The sequence below is a fragment of the Cololabis saira genome, chromosome 23 (assembly GCF_033807715.1).
Source record: "Cololabis saira isolate AMF1-May2022 chromosome 23, fColSai1.1, whole genome shotgun sequence".
In the NCBI taxonomy this organism is placed as follows: domain Eukaryota; kingdom Metazoa; phylum Chordata; class Actinopteri; order Beloniformes; family Belonidae; genus Cololabis; species Cololabis saira.
The window spans coordinates 28193319-28213043 of NC_084609.1; the positions used below are offsets into that span (position 1 = coordinate 28193319).

Below are 19725 nucleotides of genomic sequence, written 5' to 3' on the forward strand. Positions count from 1 at the left end.
CCGTTTGTCTGGCTAATCCAAAGTCGAGGATCTGTTGAGTAGACGTAGACGTGTTTGTTTTTCACTGGATTCATGGAGTTTACAGGATGGAGGGAAGGATTTGTAGCTTTAAAAAGGAAAACCTGGTCTTACCCTCAGTTCACAGTCTTCGTTTACTGCCACATTACTCGGTTTGAGATCCTAGGAGAGACAGTAAAAGGACGAGGTAAGAAACGAGACGGGCACACCGTTATGGCTGAAATGTCACCTTGTCTGTGTCTTTATTAGGGCTCTAATATATGTAGAGTATTACGTCACCAAAGTCCCCATTCTTAGCGACAGAGTGAGTTTTCATATCTGCAAAATGTGACGTACACCATTAAAGGTAGGGTAGGCGTTTTAGGCCCAGTCCCAATCCCCCCCCCCTTAGCCCTACTTTTCAGCCCTACCCCTAAATTTTGCACGTTCCCGTGAGGGTAGTGGTGTCCCAATTCCTCTTTTCACCTAGGGCTAGTGGCCGTAACAAGGGCTAGTGTGTATGAATCTAGCCCTTAAAAGCTAGGGATTTCAGATGCTGACTCGCTGACCTAGGGCTAGAAAAATTTCCCAGAATGCTTTACGTCATCATTTGCAAACTGAATCAAACAAAAAAACATGGCGGACATTTCTAATTTTTAGTGAATAAAATCAATATTTTGAGTTAGTTTCTGCATAAAAATGCGTTTTGATTACATTTCTGGCAAGAAATATATATTTTACTTTCATAATATTCACTCAGTGAATGTTTATAATCACTCACTGGCCCGTTGTTGCGAAGATCTCGCCAGAATAAAGGCTGATTTATGGTTCCGCGTTACACCAACGCAGAGCCTACGGCGTAGGTTACGCGGCCACGCGCGCCGTAACATACGCCGTAGGCTCTGCGTCGATTTAACGTGGAACCATAAATCAGCTCCCGAGCCGGCGGCTCTTCTCATCCCCGAAAACATCGGATCAAATTTCTTAACAGGCGTTATTTGGATAAACTGAGCCCAGGTTGGGGATCTTACCGGTTACTTTAACGCCTGAAAAAATATTAAAACTTAATAAAGTGGTATATTAACAGCTCTACAGCGGAAATTAAAACAGCTTTTAGCTCTGGGCTTCCTGATATGGTGTGACGTATGTGCAAACGTAACTACGCAGTCGCTTACGTACCCGAACGTAAACCACGCAGTGACGTAGCAAGTGGCGTCCCAATCCTTAGGGAAGATTACAAGGACCCTACGGTTTGTGGCGTCATTTTGAGGGTGAAGTGGTAGTGATAAACATTCACTGAGTGAATATTATGAAAGTAAAATATATATTTCTTGCCAAAAATGTAATCAAAATGCATTTTTATGCAGAAACTAACTCAAAATATTGATTTTATTCACTAAAAATTAGAAATGTCCGCCATGTTTTTTTGTTTGATTCAGTTTGCAAATGATGACGTAAAGCATTCTGGGAAATTTTTCTAGCCCTAGGTCAGCGAGTCAGCATCTGGAGTGTATTGGGATTGGCCCTTACTGTATAACCCAGAACATTTTTTGTGGAATTGAGTAAATATTTTCTTGCTAAGCTATATATTGTCAGCCTGGATAAATTAGAAACAGATTGAGAGCACCTCCTGTCCTCAAAATTATTACAAATATTGTTCCAGCCAGTCATCAACACGGGAGGGTTCATGTACATAAGTTGGGAGGGGCTTGTGAGAGTTCATGATGTCTGAGAGAGCGAGTGGCAGGAGAGAGTTCTGCATGTTTTGTTGATGTTTCGTCCAAATAACAACAGATGAAGTCATCCAGAAACCACTTATCCTACCTTTAATCCATGTTCTACAGACTCTGGTGCATTTCCCTTCCTTGTCGTAAAATCAAAGAGGACTTCAGGCAGAACTAAGGGGTTTATCTGGGTGGCAGGACAGTCGCTTACATTTTAACCTGGTACCACATTGTTTAGCCTTCTGCGCAGTATTAATCAGTATGTAACTGAAAATGTCTTCTAATCAGAGACAGGTCTCTCCTTCATAATTCTGACTTTATAAAGTCAGAAATTCTTCTTTTAGACGCTCTTAAATTCAGACCTTATGAAGTCAGAATTTCTGTCACTTTTCTTTTTTGGAGATTTACCCTACAAATTCATTTCCTCAAATGTCTCCAATTTATAACATCATATGAGACAAAGAGGCCTGTGTGTAGACAGAGAGAGAGTGGAGAAGGTTAAAAACTCAGCTGCACCCTCTAAAAGGAGTCAAGAGGAGAGCTAACTGAAAAAAGACACAAACCTCAGATATAGTTTATTATTAGATGTATTTAGTGATAGATATAATTCATAATACCAGCATACGCTCCAGTCCTACTTAATGGTGAGAATATTCCTTTCACTCTGACTTACGCTTTGGACTACACCCTGTTTAACTGACTTTAAATGGTAAAACTTACATTTCTGCAGACCAATAAAACCTGAAACATGGCAACACCGTCCCTGCGCAGCAGATCAGAAAGCCTCTGGACAAAGTTTTAAAAAGTGCTTCAAGAATATGGCGTCTATGGAAAGCAATCCCAGTCCACATGGACCTCAGCTCCACAACCCACGGAGTTCAAAGCTTGTATGGTAACGTCGTAGTACCAAACACTCCAGGAGACCTTAACATGCTCTTCATCCAGACCCTGACTGGTCACTAGGGATGGGCGGTATGGACTAAAAGATTTATCACGATCAATTCTGGCATTTATCCCAATAACGATAAAAAAAATACCAATACAAAAACGGGAATTTATCTTTCTTTCTTTCTTTCTTTCTTTCTTTCTTTCTTTCTTTCTTTCTTTCTTTCTTTCTTTCTTTCTTTCTTTCTTGGCTCATTTCTTTCTTTCTTTCTTTCTTTCTTTCTTTCTTTCTTTCTTTCTTTCTTTCTTTCTTTCTTTCTTTCTTTCTGGCTCATTTCTTTCTTTCTTTCTTTTTAGGCTCATTTCTTTCTTTCTTTCTTTCTTTCTTTCTTTCTTTCTTTCTTTCTTTCTTTTTAGGCTCATTTCTTTCTTTCTTTCTTTCTTTCTTTCTTTCTTTCTTTTTAGGCTAATTTCTTTCTTTCTTTCTTTCTTTCTTTCTTTCTTTTTAGGCTAATTTCTTTCTTTCTTTCTTTCTTTCTTTCTTTCTTTCTTTCTTTCTTTCTTTCTTTCTAGGCTCATTTCTTTCTTTCTTTCTTTTTAGGCTAATTTCTTTCTTTCTTTCTTTCTTTCTTTCTTTCTTTCTTTCTTTCTTTCTTTCTAGGCTCATTTCTTTCTTTCTTTCTTTTTAGGCCACTTTTCTTTCTTTCTTTCTTTCTTTCTAGGCTCATTTCTGTCTTTCTTTCTTTTTAGGCTCATTTCTTTCTTTCTTTCTTTATTTCTTTCTTTCTTTCTAGGCTCATTTCTTTCTTTCTTTCTTTTTAGGCTCCTTTCTTTCTTTCTTTCTTTCTTTCTTTCTTTCTTTCTTTCTTTCTTTCTTTCTTTCTTTCAGGCTCTTTCTTTCTTTCTTCCTTTCTGGCTCATTTCCTTCCTTCCTTCCTTCCTTCCTTCCTTCCTTCCTTCCTTCCTTCCTTCCTTCCTTCCTTCCTTCCTTCCTTCCTTCCTTCCTTCCTTCCTTCCTTCCTTCCTTCCTTCCTTCCTTCCTTCCTTAAATCAGGCTTTACACAAAAATATCATCAACAGGAATTTATCGTTTTTACCGCGACATGACAAATTCTTACCGTGGGGAATATTTTTGACGCTTTATCGTGAATGCTAAAATATCGCCCATTCCTACTGGTCACATATAGTTTTGAACCTCAAAGAGGATCTGGCCAGCATGTAGCGGATAGTTATGTCATGTCTGAGGTCTACATGAGCTATCGTGGGGGATTTCTGTGTATTTTCAACTGTTCCAGTCAAAGTTAGGCCAAAAAGTACAAAAAAAGACAGCTCACAGTTCCTCAACACAAGAAAATGACAAATCAGAAAAAAAAGTATGCTTTTAGGAAAGGAAGGCTTGAGTGTGGAAACAGAACAGGAAACCTGCGTGACTCGATGTCATGTGTCGTTTCAGGCGACCAATTCCCAGCAACGTTTTTTCTGAAAGTCTGCGGTCAAAGTGACAAGAAGCTCAAAGAGACGGCACTCACTCTGTGGATCAGCCCCGCTGAATGGATGTACTGTTCGACAGGCGATGGAGTTGGCCATGAAGACGAGGGGTGGAGAGGGGAGGAAGAGAAGGCATAAAGGAGACAGAGGTCAAGAGGCCGGTTCACCACATTAGCTCCTGCCTAAAGCGAGCCTGCTTTTGTCGGCTCCATGGTAACCGGGAACCGGCGGCCTCCGCGAGCAGCTGGACTTATCCAGCGTTTCACGGTCACAGGAGGACACTTGTGCAACACTGCGGCTCCTAACATCACTAAATCAGAGGTGTTGCTGACAAGCTTGAGCTTCCAACATGGGATCCTGCCCACTGTGAGAGTGGTGTACTTGTCAGGGTATAAACAGTTAAAACTGATGAATAATTCATGAGCATCGAGTCGATGTTATAGATTTACCATTTTCACCCAAAGTGGAGCAAAGGCAAACAAATGTCTTTACTACTATGTACATGTTGCAGACTATTGACGTCTCTATTGACTGTAGCACAGCATAGTAACGCTTCTGTTCACAGTGACATGCAGGTGAGTTTATTACCTTGAGGCCGCGGAGCAGCTGATAGATCAAGAACTGCACATGTTCGTCCGACAGCCTCTGAAACTTGACTATGTTATTGAGGTCTGCGCCCATCAGATTAGTCACCAGGTAGCTGAAAAGTGAGAAAGGGCATGTTAAAATTGACGGGGGGGGCGCAGTTAGAGAAGAACTGGGGATGCTGCCATAGCAACCATCTCTGCAAGCCTTTAATCCCCCTCCCTTAGGGTTGGCTCGACATCCCCCAGCATGCCCCCTAATAGCAGAATCATCCATGTCTAGTGAAAAGGTGACAGCTGAACCACCGAGGGAGAGGAGAGAGATTTACAGTTCGTTGAAGTCTTCTAACGTGGCCGCGGGTGTGAAGACGTCCAGCAGCCCTATTACCTGCAGAGAGACGGGCAGACGCAAGCAGAGCTGATCAATAACAGAGCGGAAAACATGCGCTATCTGTCTGTCTGGGGTCATTCTGGCGTGGAGCACTAACGTTCTCGTGTTTCATGTGCTTGAGCAGCCTGAGTTCCCGGTAGGAACGGCGACTGTGGATCAGCGACTGGAAAGGCCGGGAGAGCTTCTTCACGGCCACCTTCTGCCTCAAGACCACATCGTAGGCCGAGCTGGAGAGAGAGGACGGACACAAAGTCATAAAAACGGAGCGTTAGCACCTGCGTAAAGTCTAACTCATCACGTACGGCGCCTTTTGTGGGGTTGTGTCAAGTGTTTCTGAATTGTTCACAGGACTGACTTTGGGAAACCTTTTTAATGTCATATTGCTTCCATTGAACGCTATATAGCGGAGTTGTAACACCAGATTAGTTTTGCCCGAGTCAGTTAAATGAACCGGGGGTCTGGGGCCCGTCTTATGACGTCCGAGGTCACAAGTGGAGGCCTGAAGCTGGACCTCCAAGTTCAGTAATCAAGATGGGAACCACAGGCTCATACGCATCAATTCGATTCGACTCAATTCAATTCAATTCAATTCAATTCAATTTGATTCGATTCGATTCAATTCAATTCAATTCAATTCGATTCGATTCGATTCAATTCAATTCAATTTATATAGCGTCTATTACAACAGAAGTTGTCTCTAGGCGCTTTCCAGAGACCAGAACATGATTATGAATTCTGACTTTATCATGATGTAACTTAGTCCAGCTTTGTTTTTGCTGTAATTTCCCAATGACTTGACGTCATGCTCCTCCATTCCAATCCAATCAAGTTCTGACCCCCTTGGAAAGCAGCAAATAACCAACAGTGTTGCCCAGATGGCAACATGGACACTCTTCATGAAAAACATACAGTATATCCATCCATTATCTATACACGCTTTATCATTTTGCAGGCTCACGGGGGTCTGCTGGAGCCTATCCCAGCTCATTACAGGTGAGAGCCAGGGGTTAAGCCCTGGACAGGTCACCAGTCCATCACAGGGCCACATATACACACACAACCGGACACACTCACACCTACGGGCAATTTAGAATCATCAATTAACCTGTATGAAAGCTCCTCTGTACTACTCGGATCTGATTTATCTTGGTTTAGACGTCAAGAATAGTACGCATGGACTTAATGATATTATATATATATATATATATATATATATATATATATATATATATATATATATATATATATATATATATATATATATATAATATAATATAATATATAATGATGCCCCTGGAGCCGTGGGCTACGACCTCATACTGTACGTAGAGGAGTGAGTCATCAGTGTGTGCTGACAGTAAGCAAAATATAAAAAAAGACAGCTCTGCTGCAAATGCTTGAAAAATAAGTTTTCTGCAGGGCATCTTCTGCCACTTGTATTTTTTGCTGTACAGTTTGCTTTTTCATTTCACTCCGAATCCCAACAAACGTCATCTCAAGGAACTTCACAAAAACTAGTCCGGCTAATACAAAGCCAATTAAAAAAGTAAACCAACAGACTTTTCTTCAATGCGCATCCAGACCAAGCACACGGCGACTGTGGGAAGCAACAACTCCCCTTTAACAGGAAGAAACCTCTGGCAGAACAGAACTGTCGCGGGCAGCGATCCACGTCGACTGGTTGGTGATAGAAGAAGAACAAGAACAGATCGGAAACACCTGCGATCAAAGATATTCCTGCCATTCCTTCACGACAAGCATCTTTTGTCTACAACAGCCCAGAATTATCATCAATCCTGCAGCGCGAACGAGCCTTAAAAGTGATGCTGGATAGAAATCAAGAACACACTTAGCTTGAACAGCTGTGAAAACATTTTTTGGTTCAGGTGTTTTTCGATGATTAGTTGTTAGTTGGGCTCGGCAACCCGGATCACAGAGAACATTTTGACTCCTACGCAGCTAAGATATTACTCACACCTGCCTCTAAATATATACATAACTACATGAATAACCCTTTAATAAGTTCATGCTCAGCTCTGTTAGCTTACTTTGTTGAACCTATCAGTTTTCTCCCAAGTGCGTCTGGGCTTGAGAGTAGTTAAAGAAAGTGGCAGGCCGACAGAGATAGACACAAAAAAAAAAAAGCAGAGGGTAAAAGAGGATGTGGTTGAACGACAGGGCCGAGGATGTCGACATCCCCGGTGCTTTATTTTTCATCTGCTTCCTTTGAAATGTAAATGTCAGTCCACGCAGCGAACGGCGAGCCCTGCTGCAGCTGCCTCTGTGGGGCGGGAGCCTCTTTAAGGCCTGCCAGCGTTGCTGCAACTAAGACCATAATAACATCAATACGGGCATCAGAGAACCGAACAGGCAAACAGGAAGGAGGGCGAGAAAAGCTGCCAAATGCAGAACACACAAATCAAGAGGAAGTGAAACACCGACTGGAAAAAAGTGGGAACAGTGTTGCTTCGGCGCTCTTTCTACGACATTAATGTCTACTTTTTGTGACACATGTTGTCTTTAGGCCTGTGTTGAAAAGATCGATTCTCCGATTTTAAATCGATTCTAATATTAATTCCTAAAAATCGATTCATATGTCTAAAGATCGATTTAAAAAAAAAATAAATGTTTTTTTTGTTTTTTTTCATCATTACATTACAACTTTTGGTACTTTTTTGTTTATGCCCAAAAAAGGAATATTTTGTTGGACACGAGAATAACTGGTGCCATGTTTTTGCCTTTAAATATGTTTAAAGGTATGAAAACATTAAAGTTTTCAGTTATAATTGCATAAATTGTCTATATTTCTTCGGGGTTACATTTGCTTGAATGTTAAAAACCAAATTCTCATAAATGGGGAAAAAATAAAAGCGATTTCATAGGGCCTCTGTTTGCTGCCCTGGATCTGCTTGGTAATTCTGCTCCACATGATGTTTCTGAAAGCAGTTCTATCAGCATTCCGGGAGCTGATTGGTCCTTACAGCATCATTAGCTGCCAATACTTGCTGTTGAATCTCAATATAGTACTAGTATTCATATGTTGCAGAACTAGACAGTCATATAATTCATGCAACAGCTGAAAAAATAGTTTTATTAACAGTAACCCAAATCAATATCGGATCGAATCGGATCGAATCAAAGCGTGATAATCGATTCTGAATCTTAAGAATCGGAATCGAATCGATTCTTGACATTTGAACCGATCCCCAGCCCTAGTTGTCTTGATAGCTTGATACGTTTTGTTTTGTATCTCTTAAACCCTGCAAACATTCAGCTCAGTGCATTCAGAGCTGCCACCACTGATGCCCGTCTGCTGCCGTTTCCTCTGCACGCAGCTGACCAGTATTTCCCGGTGAGTTGTAATGCCAACGTTGATCTGCTTGAGCAGATCCCACTTGTGCACGGTTGGCCGCGTCCACGCGGCTCTCCGTCTCAAAAAATCCCCCGCCGTCAGGCCGGATGTCCCCGCCAGGCTCCGGCCAGGACACCTGCTCGGTCTCCGGCTCAGCCTGGCCCTCCTCTGCCTGCCAGCTTCCACGCACCGGGTCTGCCTGCACGGCTTTCAGCACTCGCTGGAGAGGAGGCATCGATTTCTCTGCCCTCCCTTTGTCTCAGCGTTTTCTTCAGCAGCCATCTCGGCTCTGGTGGTGCCTCAGGTTTCAAAAACAAGGAGGGCAGGACGAACGAACAGCCATTATCAAACGTTCCGTCGTTCGATTACTAACAATACTGTTTCTCTTATACAGTTTCTGAAAGCAGATTTGAGCTCACACTGCAAAAACTCAAAATCTTAACAAGAATATTTTTCTTATTTCTAGTTAAAATGTCTCATTTTTAGTCAAAAAGATCTAATTACACTTAAAACAAGACTCATCACTGGAAAAACCCAACAATTTTCACCTGTTTCAAGTAGATTTTCACTTAAAGGAGCATGAGGCAGGATTGAGGCAGGATTTATGAAAAGAAATTCGTATACATTTTAATTTTTCTAGTAATAATGTCAGATGAAGCGTTCCAAACCCAAAAGAATGAGCCCTCTAGTGTATCTCTCCGTTGCCTTGAACAGGCTGTGTGCTGCAAAATGTGCTGCAATTCGGTCCCGAATTTCCCGCGCTGTCTTGCGGATGTGACGTCACATGACGCTGCATGTGCGTTCTCCCTGTTCTCCCGTGCCGGCTTCACTGTTGGCTGCAGTACCCCCGACGGCCGTCGTGGTGAAGGGTGGCGCTAGAGAGTCTCATTTCTTAAAAGGAGCCTCAAGCTCCTCTAAAATAAGTAGAAAAATCTGCCAGTGGAACAAGATTTTTTTGCTTGTAATGAGAAGATAAATCTTGTTCCACTGGCAGATTTTCCTACTTATTTCAAGTGAAAATGTACTTGAAACAGGTGAAAATTGTCAAATAACAAGTTATTTTTCTGGTAATGACTCTTGTTTTAAGTGTAATGAGATTTTTTGACTAAAAATGAGACATTTTAACTAGAAATAAGACAACTATTCCTGGTAAGATTTTGAGTTTTTGCAGTGCATTAAGAGACATTTTCATCCCGAACCCAAACATACGTCAACGAAAACACAGTTTTACCACAATATGCTTTTTAAAGTTGCTTTTGTCTGACTTTACACCTGCAGCCTCGTCCACTGGATGAGGAACCGTGAATACGGAGACCACCTTCTCTCACATATCCCCTGACCACACAAATGAAAGCTTCCTCCCCCTCTGACTCAGCTGTGATACGCAACTGCCAGTCGACACGTTGGGAGAATGCAGCTGTGAGTGCGTGCAAGCGGAAGTGTCGAGATGGTAACGTGGTTATTTTGTTTTTACTCAACAAAGACTCTCAAAGGCTTCAAACAAGACAAAAAAACCTCCCTTTTGTTTTGCTCTTGAAGAAAAGGAAGTCCAGTCTGTTTTAAGCCTCTGAGAGTTACGCTGACCTCCATGACCGAGTCTACCGCAGCGCTTTTTAACAACCGCACACTAACACTACAAAACCTGGATTCTTCTCTTTTACAGATGTTCGGATGTGAGTTGGCTGGTGTGTTTTAGATCTTCCCTTGTTGCACGACTCCTTTTTTTGACCGACCTTTAGCTGTTACACATACAGAGAAGCTCATTGTTGGGACCGCAAGGTGCTCGGGGCCTGTGGCTGCCAAACCTCAAACTAGGGCTGGGGATCCATTCAAATGTCAAGAATCGATTCGATTCCGATTCTTAAGATTCAGAATCGATTATCAAGATTTGATTCGATCCGATTCCGATATTGATTTGGGTTAGTGTTATTAAAACTGTTTTTTGAGCTGTTGCATGAATGATATGACTGTAGTTCTGCAACATATTAATACTAGTATTATATTGAGATTAAACAGCAAGTATTGCAGCTAATTATGCTGTAAGGACCAATCAGCTCCCAGAATGCTGATAGAACTGATTTCAGAAACATGTGGGTCAGAAATTACCAAACAGATCCAGGGAGGAAACAGAGACGGATGAAATCGCTTTTATTTTTTCCCACATTCCGTTTTTATTTGTTCCATTTTCAGTCTATTTTGGTTTTTAATTTTTGAGAATTTGGTTTTTAGCATTTTTTGCAAATGTAACCCCAAGACAGTATATAAAGTAATGAAATATAGACAATTTGTGCAATTATAACCTAACACTTTAATGTTTTCATACCTTTAAACATATTTAAAGGCAAAAACGTGGCACCAATTATTCTCGTGTCCAACAAAACATTCCTTTTTTGGGGATAAACAAAGAAATAACCAAAAGTTGTAATGTAATGATGAAAAAAAAAACAAATAAAAAAATAAAAAAATAAAACAATCTTTAGACATATGAATCGATTTTTAGGAATTAATATGAGAATCGATTTAGAATTGGGAAATCGATTTTTTCAACACAGGCCTACCTCAAACCCAAATGTTCGGCCCTCCACTGCCATGATTTAACATTGGTGCTTCTGAATTTCTTCTCCTAAAGCACTTTGTTTGGCTTAAGTCAAACATCCAGATAATTCTAGTTTGGTCTCATCCATCCATGAGACACTGCTTCGTGAGGCTTGTTTTTTTGTTTATGGTTTGTTTGGATGCAGTTTTGTGAACCTCAGTTGTGCTTCCACGTTCTTCTTGGAGAAAAGAGCCCTTTTTTCTGGCAGCCCTTTCAAACAAACTGCATTTTTTCTTGTTTTTCTCACTATATTGTCATGGAATAAACTATGTAAAATGCTCGGTGAAGCTTTCAAGGTCTGAGGAGGTTTTCATTTTCCTCTGAGCATTGCACAGTCTGACATTAAAAGGGACCTATTATGAAAAACAGGTTTTCTCTTTCTTTAACATATATAAAGTGGTCTCCCCTCAGCCTGCCAACTCAGAGAAGGAGGAAAGCAACCAAATTCTGCAGCGTCTATACAGCCGCCCGGATGAGCCGTCCAGTGTGATGTGGATTTTACCCATTGTGTGCTTCTCTTGTTGCGAAACTAATCGCCCCCTTGGGGGACAAATAAAGTAATTGATTGATTGATTTACGAGCCGTTCAGATTCTCAGATCCTTTCGTTACGTAACCAAAATGCAATTGTCGTCAGTTGGCCTCCGATGCGTGAAACCACGCCCACAACTAACTCCGCCGGCCGGAGCTTCCGCCATTTTTCCGTAGCGGTGTATCGTGTCATTCAGGCAGCCAATCAGCACAGAGCTTCATTATCATAGCCCCGCCCACTCAGAATCCTGCATAGATAATGAGGTTAGAGAATGGGAAGATAAAGACATGGTTTAGAGACTGAATTTCTAATTTATTTAGCAAAAACAATCAAAAGCTTGTTTTTAAGACATTCAAGGCCTGATTAAAATAGCTTTTAGATGCCATAATAGGTCCCCTTTAAGGTAAATTTTCTGGGATTTCCACTTCTGACTAACCTTTCTCACTGTAAAATTCCGTACACCATGTTGTAGCAGTCGCTTCTCTAAGAACATCGCTTACGTCTTTCCTCATCTGCATTGTGTTTACTCACCCCTGAATGCTCCGAACCAGAAAACTGCCAGGATGTCTGCGCTTGCAGACATCTGCACGCCTGCAGAGGTTCAACCAATCAACGACAACAGCAAACTACACTTTCATCCCACCGGAGCATTCAGGGCTACTTTGTACTTTTGGACACGTGTTTTTTCTTTTTGACTTAGTTTTTGTTGAACAAAAAATGGCATGGGGATATTAGTTATATGTTGTATAAGTTCTCACCCTCCAAATATTTAGGATTTAAAGACGAGGCAGAAACTTTGGAGCATGCCTTTACGCTGATGTTGAACATATTTGGTAAAGACATGAAGGCTCCCAGAACCTCATGTTTGGATATCTGAGTCATAAACAGACGATTGTCAGGTCTTAACTATGCAGTAAGAGCAGAATCAACTAAGCAGCTCGTCCCCGTAGCAGCTGTTGCGTTATCCACTCGTTCCTCATTTCATTGCGTCCTCTCTGATCAACCGAACTGGTTCTTATAATCTTCTGTTAAGGATATACTGACTGTTTGTCCTTGACTTTCCAGCCGTTTTCACGAAGATGTCATGCCTTATTAAAGCTAAGATAATAATAAAAAAGGCATCCTCTTGAAGCTGCTGTTCCCTTTTGGTAATTCACACACACATCCAACACAGGAGGCTCAGCGCCACATCTTTTGTCTGGTTACACAAAGGATGTCGGCTTTGCAGAAGCATCTGAGTGACAGCAGAGAGTTCTGCTTGTCTGAACCTTACACACGTGTGACCACACACTTGATACCGGTACATAACGCCGACACATCAGTCCTGCCTTGGACGAGCATGGACTGACTTGCTCGTGACATGTCTCAAATGCTGAAGCACAGAAAAAAAAGATGTTTTTTAGATTTATAACTTCTAAACTAATTCAAAAAATGACTTTCTCTCTATATTTTCCTAATATCTCACCTCATTTAGCCATTTTGGACAGGTTTATAGCTAATCATGCAAAAAAAAAGGTGGCTGGAAAGGTCTTGTCCCAGTCAGGTGTGATTGTCTTCACTTTCTCAATCATAAATCAGTTCCAACACTACAAACAACGCTTTTAAACACTCACCCCCCAATAAATGCGGCATTCGTGACTTTATTGCAGAGCCCACATTGCAGTTGCAGGATAAAAACCATCGACCCATCAAGATCTCTCTCGATTTATTACCCCGGCGTCCCTGCTCAGTTGAGTAGATTAATAATCGACAATCCATGTAAGCAGGAAACGAACATTTCTGACAGGAAAAAACAAGCCAGTCGTGTTTCATTCCTGGTTGCCCAAATGAGAGGCATCGTGCCAAAGTTCTGGCGCGGTGAACAGATGCTACTTATGCTGACACGAGATGAAAGCAACATTCAAAAGCATGGGGTACGTTCCCTCTTTGTGCTCAGTCTCAACCAAACTGTCTAAAGATGACCCCATTTTTTTATTATTTATTTTTATCTAGAGAAAATGAAGCCGATAAAGAGAATATCCAGCGGGATTAGAGCGCAACAGCAGGAAGCTGAGAAGACAGTGAAGCTGAATTAGACGGAGAACATGACGGCATTCAGTCCTCCAAACTTTTTGTCTTGCAGCTCATCAAAATTCAGGAGGTGGCGCATGTTGAATTATTAAATCCCTCCTGTATTTATGATGGTACTTGCTCTGCTGCCTGCAGTTCTGAAATACATAACCCCAAAGCCGTCCCAGCTAATGTGCACCTTTTCTCTTTGGACTCTCCACAGCGAAGAGACCAAGTTTCCCAGTGAACCTTTATCCGTAAAGATAAGATGGGCTAAAGAAAAGTTAGTAATACTGAGGGAAAGGTTATAAAAATGTATGACTAAAATGATGCATTGATTACAGGCTAAAGCTGCAGACACAATGCTCAAATACTTTACTAAAACTAAAAAAATAACTGTGTTATGGTAGTAGGGCTGGGCGATTTTGGACAAAAATAAAATCTCGATTTTTTTTTCTCTGAAAACCCGATTTTCAATTTCGATTTTTTTTGGTAAAACTACAAAAGACAATGGAATAAATTGTTTCAAATATTTTATCTTTAAAGAAAAATAGCAAACAAATTTCCCTATTGGGAATTAAGTGCAATTGAAAGACACTGTAAATCCTCCTTGAGTTTAGTAAAGTGACAACATTTACAATCTTCTTGACCAAACAAAGATGACTAGACGAGCTCTGTCTGTAATGCAGCCAGCTGCAAAAAAGGAAAATCCATTTTCCGATTTTCCTTTTTTAACATCGATTGTGATTAATAAATCCGATTTAGATTTAAAATCGATTAATCGCACAGCCCTATATGGCAGCATTAAGTGCAAATAAGTAGCACAATATCTTCCTATGTGCATATTAGTTATATATATATATATCCCAACATCAAATGCATGAACAGAAACCCTCCCTTTGTTGGTTTGGAGGACAGGCCTCAGCTGTGCATGAAGACTGTTTCTTTTTGTTTTCCTCATTACAGCGTATTCATGAAATCTGTAACTAGTGGATAATGAGGTGATATTCACTGATTGTGATCAAATGTGTTCCGGGTTAGAACGCACCAAGAATCACTTACCCTACCTTTAAAAGACATCAACATTTTATAATTTGACCGTATTTGAAAAATAATAATAATACCAGCCACTTTTTTTGGACTAATTAATGTTCAATTACATGCTCTTTAAGATCAATTAACATTAACCTAACAAGAACCTTTAATTAATGGGTTTCCTGTGATCATCTTTTCCGAATGGGGTGGTATACTCCACAATTACAGCCATTATTAAGACAAATAAAGTCAGTTAAACGCATCATTTGCATGCAATGCAATGAGATGAGGTTCTGCAATAGATATTCAGAGCAAAGGCAATCTAAAAACAGATAAAACTGAGTGTTCAAAGTTGACACTGGCTAACAGGGCCTTTGAAAATCGTGAGTAACAACTCCGAATGCTACATGGCTCAAGGCAAAAGAGAAGATCCATGTTGAGTCGATGCTTTGATGCTGCTGCCTTTAGACGAAAATACACACCTTATGCTTGACAGTTTCATGCTTTTAATGTAATATCCCTGAGAACGAGCTGAAACAGCCGAAAGAAGTCATGATCCATCACATCTTCAGTCTGGTGCTATTCTGAGCAGAATTTTTAAAAGGAGCATGAAATCCTCTCCTGGAAGCATGAATCATGCAGAGGAGCTCAAACGGAAAAGCACATCCAGTAACACGATGCTAACAGACACTGTTTTCACTGACATCATACTAACAGGAAGTCAGCTGTGTGGATCAAAAGTGGCTTCTGAGAACGCAGGCGAAGGCAACGTGAGGTGTGGCAGGATGGCCTGAGATAAACCCTAAAAAATGTGTAAATGTGGTCCGACACAATCAATGACGTGTCGGTGCAGAGGGACCGTTCCTGCTCCATTAAGACGGCTCCTCTCCCACAACGCCGGGGATAAAAGGTCTGACAACGTGAGGCCGACAAGATGTGCTTAATCTGATGTGAAAGTGAAAATAGACTTCTCTCCCTCCTTCTCTGTGCAGACAAGCTTCAAACACAAAATCAAAACAGAACTCTTCTCAGCAACCTAAGCATTCAGTCTTCTTCCTACTTTGCAGGATTTATGAACTTTTCTATCAAATTTTGTTCATTTTAAATCTCTGTAGGCTTCTCTTCGCAGTTAGGGTCAATACATTTCCAGAGAAATGTTTCAAGATTACTTCCAGCTATAATAGCTCTCACTGTTACCATGGCGCCGCCAACATGTCTTTGACATTCAGCGTTTTCCCTGTAGGATCAGCCACATCAAACACACACACTGATTTTTTTCCTCCATGCCTTTTCTTAAATAAGCATCCGCCTGCTGTGGATAGCTTCATTAATATTGACTGTCAGAGGAGGTTATCGCCACGGCGTATCGCCATGGCAACGGCATCCCTCCAGAGCATGCAGATTTGAGGCGACTGCATGTTGCAAAGTGGGTGTTGTGGAATTTGCATGCAACAGAGGGGGAGACAGGGAGCGGGGTTACATGATAACGGTGTTGTTGCATGCAGCCTGACATGTATGGCAAGCCGTTTTAATATTTAACAGCTAGGCTGGATATGTGTTGCAGATATCCGCAAATCCATTCTTCCTAGTCAAAAAGAGCATTTCAGATATCTACAATTACTTTCTTCCTATCCGCAATTGTCATTTCAGATATCCACAACGTCATTCTGCCATTCATGAGTGTTTCTGATTACAGATATCTACAATTCAGTTGCAGATATCCGCAATGTGAATTACGGATATCTGCAAACGAATTACAACTACCGTATTTTCCGCACTATAAGGCGCACCGCATTATAAGGCGCACTAAATATCTGGTAAAATACCGTACTATAATGGCTGGGGTTGAGTTAGCATCTACCTGATGGAGCTGCGCTACAGGAAATGCTACAAAATCCTACAGCAAACGCAAAAAGAAAAAAACAAGAAGAAAAGTACCGTATGTCAAACTTTATTAACAAAATAAAAACCAGCTTTGCTCCGTCTCGTCAAAGTCGCCATGATGCGAGTCAGCGTCGCTGCTGTTGTCTTGAACGTCTGTGACAATTCCTGACGTTTTTAGCGACATTACTTCGGCGACACCAACTACATTACCCACAATCCCCCTGACTACAGTAACAGAAATTCCCGTAATGATCATATATATATATATATATATATAAGGCGCACTGCAGGTTTTTGAGAAAATTAAAGGCTTTTAGGTGCGCCTTATAGTGCGGAAAATACAGTAGCTGTAATTTCAGTTTCAGATATCTACAATCTAATTCTGACTAGTCCTAATTCCAGTTCAAGATATCTTTAATTCCCCTCAATTCAAGATATCTACATTGTCCTTTTTAGATATCTTAAATTAAGTTTTAACTAGTCAGAACCAAGTTGTAGATATCTTGAACTGGAATCATGACTAGTTTAAATGACGTTGTAGATATCTCAAACTGGAATTATATAATGATAGCCATAATTTAACTGTAGATATCTATAGTCAAGTTATAGATATTTTGAAATTAATTCTAATTAGAGCTATTTCAAATTGGAGATATCTTTAACTTCCATTCTGCCTAGTCAAAATGTAATTACAGATATCTTGAATTAGAGTTTTGACTAGTCAAAATGAAGTTATAGATATCTTGAATGACAATTCTGACTAGTCACAATGTAATTACGACTATAGTCAAAATGCAGTTGTAGATATGTGCAATGTTAATTCCGGGTAGTCAAACTTAGCCATTAAATGTTAAAACGGCTTGCCATAGTATTCTGCAGAGGTGCCACTGATATTCAGATAAAGTCTGCATGTATCTGGGTAGGGATGGGGAAAGGGGGGCATGTGGGAAATTCCTATACTGACGTTGTCTCGCTGTTTAGTTCCCTGCCAGGGATGCAGGGGAGCAGACGCTATGGGATGAAAACAAGCCCTGCAGACCTGCTGTCTCTTTCTACGTGAGGACAGGCCTCAGACCCTCAGCTGTGCATGGAGACTGTTTCTTTTTTGTTTTCTTCATTACAGTGTACTCATGAAATGTGTAACTAGTGGATAATTAGGGCTGGGGATCCATTCAAATGTCAAGAATCGATTCGATTCCGATTCTTAAGATTCAGAATCGATTATCAAGATTTAATTCGATCCGATTCGATTGGATACCGATATTGATTTGGGTTAGTGTTATTAAAACTGTTTTTTGAGCTTTTGCATGAATTATATGACTGTAGTTATGCAAAATATTACTACTAGTACTATATTGAGATTCAACAGCAAGTATTGCAGCTAATGATGCTGTAAGGACCAATCAGCTCCCAGAATGCTGATAGAACTGCTTTCAGAAACATCGTGTGGGTCAGAATTATCAAACAGATCCAGGGAGGAAACAGAGACGGATGAAATCGCTTTTATTTTTTCCCATATTCCGTTTTTATTTGTTCCATTTTCGGTCTATTTTGGTTTTTAATTTTTGAGCATTTGGTTTTTAGCATTTTTTGCAAATGTAACCCCAAAACAGTATATAAAGTAATTAAATATAGACAATTTATGCAATTATAACCTAACACTTTAATGTTTTCATACCTTTAAACATATTTAAAGGCAAAAACATGGCACCAGTTATTCTCGTGTCCAACAAAACATTCCTTTTTTGGGGATAAACAAAAAAATAACCAAAAGTTGTAATGTAATGATGAAAAAAAAATACATAAATAAATAAAATAAAAAAAAATAAAAAAAATCGATCTTTAGACATATGAATCGATTTTTAGGAATTAATATGAGAATCGATTTAGAATTGGGAAATCGATTTTTTCAACACAGGCCTATGGATAACGAGGTGATATTCACTGAACGTGATCAAATGTGTTCTGGGTTAGAATGCACCCAAGAATCACTTACCCTACCTTTAAAATACATCAACATTTTATAATTTGACTGTATATGAAAAATAATAGTAATACCAGCCACTTTTTATGGACTAATTAATGTTCAATGACATGCTCTTTAAGATAAATTAACATTAACCTAACGAGAATATATGGGAAATTCCTATAGTGACGTTGTCTCGCTGTTTAGTTCCCTGCCAGGGATGCAGGGGATGAAAACAAGCCCTGCAGACGTGCTGTTTCTTTCTACGTGAGCAGTGAAGGGATGGCCCAGCTGAAGCTGTCAGCACACTGACACATGCACGGAGAATAAAGGCTGATTTATGGTCCCGCGTTCAAACGACGCAGAGCCTACGCCGTAGGCTCTGCGTCGATTTAACGCGGAACCATAAATCAGCATTAAGTTGTTAAGCTGGGAATTAGACAGCAGACACAGGGAGCCTTCTCTCACACTACTGATCTGCAGCATTTCATGCATTTACGACCAACCAAGTTGGTTGGGAGTAGGTTTAATATGTCGTGCAGCCTCCGCCCTGAACACACACACACACACACACACACACACACACACACACACACACACACACACACACACACACACACACACACACACACACACACACACACACACACACACACACACACACACACACACACACACACACACACACACACACACACACACACACACACACTCACCACACCGAGCCGTAGGCTCCGGAGCCCACCGGCGTCAGGTTCTGGTACCGCTCCGGAACCTCCCACACTGTCTTGTTCAGCTCCTGCCGGTAAAATCCCGGTCTGGCCGACATTTCCTAGTCTCTTCAAGGAAAAAGAAACAATGAAAACACCGAAAAAGGGAAGAGGGCGAGGAATAAAAAGGGGAACCGTCCGCGGATGCTGCTGCGGCTGCTGCTGCTCACACCGCAGCGGCCAGACACCGCCTGCTCCCCGTCTCCCCCGCCCACACACACACACACACACACACACACACACACACACACACACACACCCTTTTATCATCTTATTTTTTTATTTTTTCCCTTTTTTTCTTCTTCTTCTTTATTGAACACAATAAAACAACATTTTTTTAGTTTACTCTAAATAGTTTAGTTCGGTCATGACATCACAAAAAAAAGAATGTAAATAAGACAAACATCAAAATAGCTTTCACAAAATTAAGAATAAAATAAAAATTAATACACTGTTCAAGGAAAACATTACAAA

The 19725-nt window shown here is 40.7% G+C and overlaps 1 protein-coding gene across 1 annotated transcript in view; it reads right to left on the reverse strand.

The window, feature by feature from the left end:
* Positions 1-19407, reverse strand: part of mapk11 (mitogen-activated protein kinase 11) — a 29820-nt gene extending 10413 nt beyond the window's left edge. Inside the window, exons 1-7 of the mRNA XM_061715167.1 lie at positions 19198-19407; positions 5167-5296; positions 5008-5066; positions 4683-4794; positions 4136-4165; positions 133-180; positions 1-31 (exon numbers count right to left, since the gene is read on the reverse strand). The exon at positions 1-31 is cut by the window's left edge and continues 84 nt beyond it. Of these exons, the coding sequence (XP_061571151.1) occupies positions 1-31; positions 133-180; positions 4136-4165; positions 4683-4794; positions 5008-5066; positions 5167-5296; positions 19198-19310 (523 nt within the window). The 5' untranslated portion in view covers positions 19311-19407. The remainder of the gene's footprint in view (positions 32-132; positions 181-4135; positions 4166-4682; positions 4795-5007; positions 5067-5166; positions 5297-19197) is intronic.
* Positions 19408-19725: the final 318 nt, after the last annotated feature.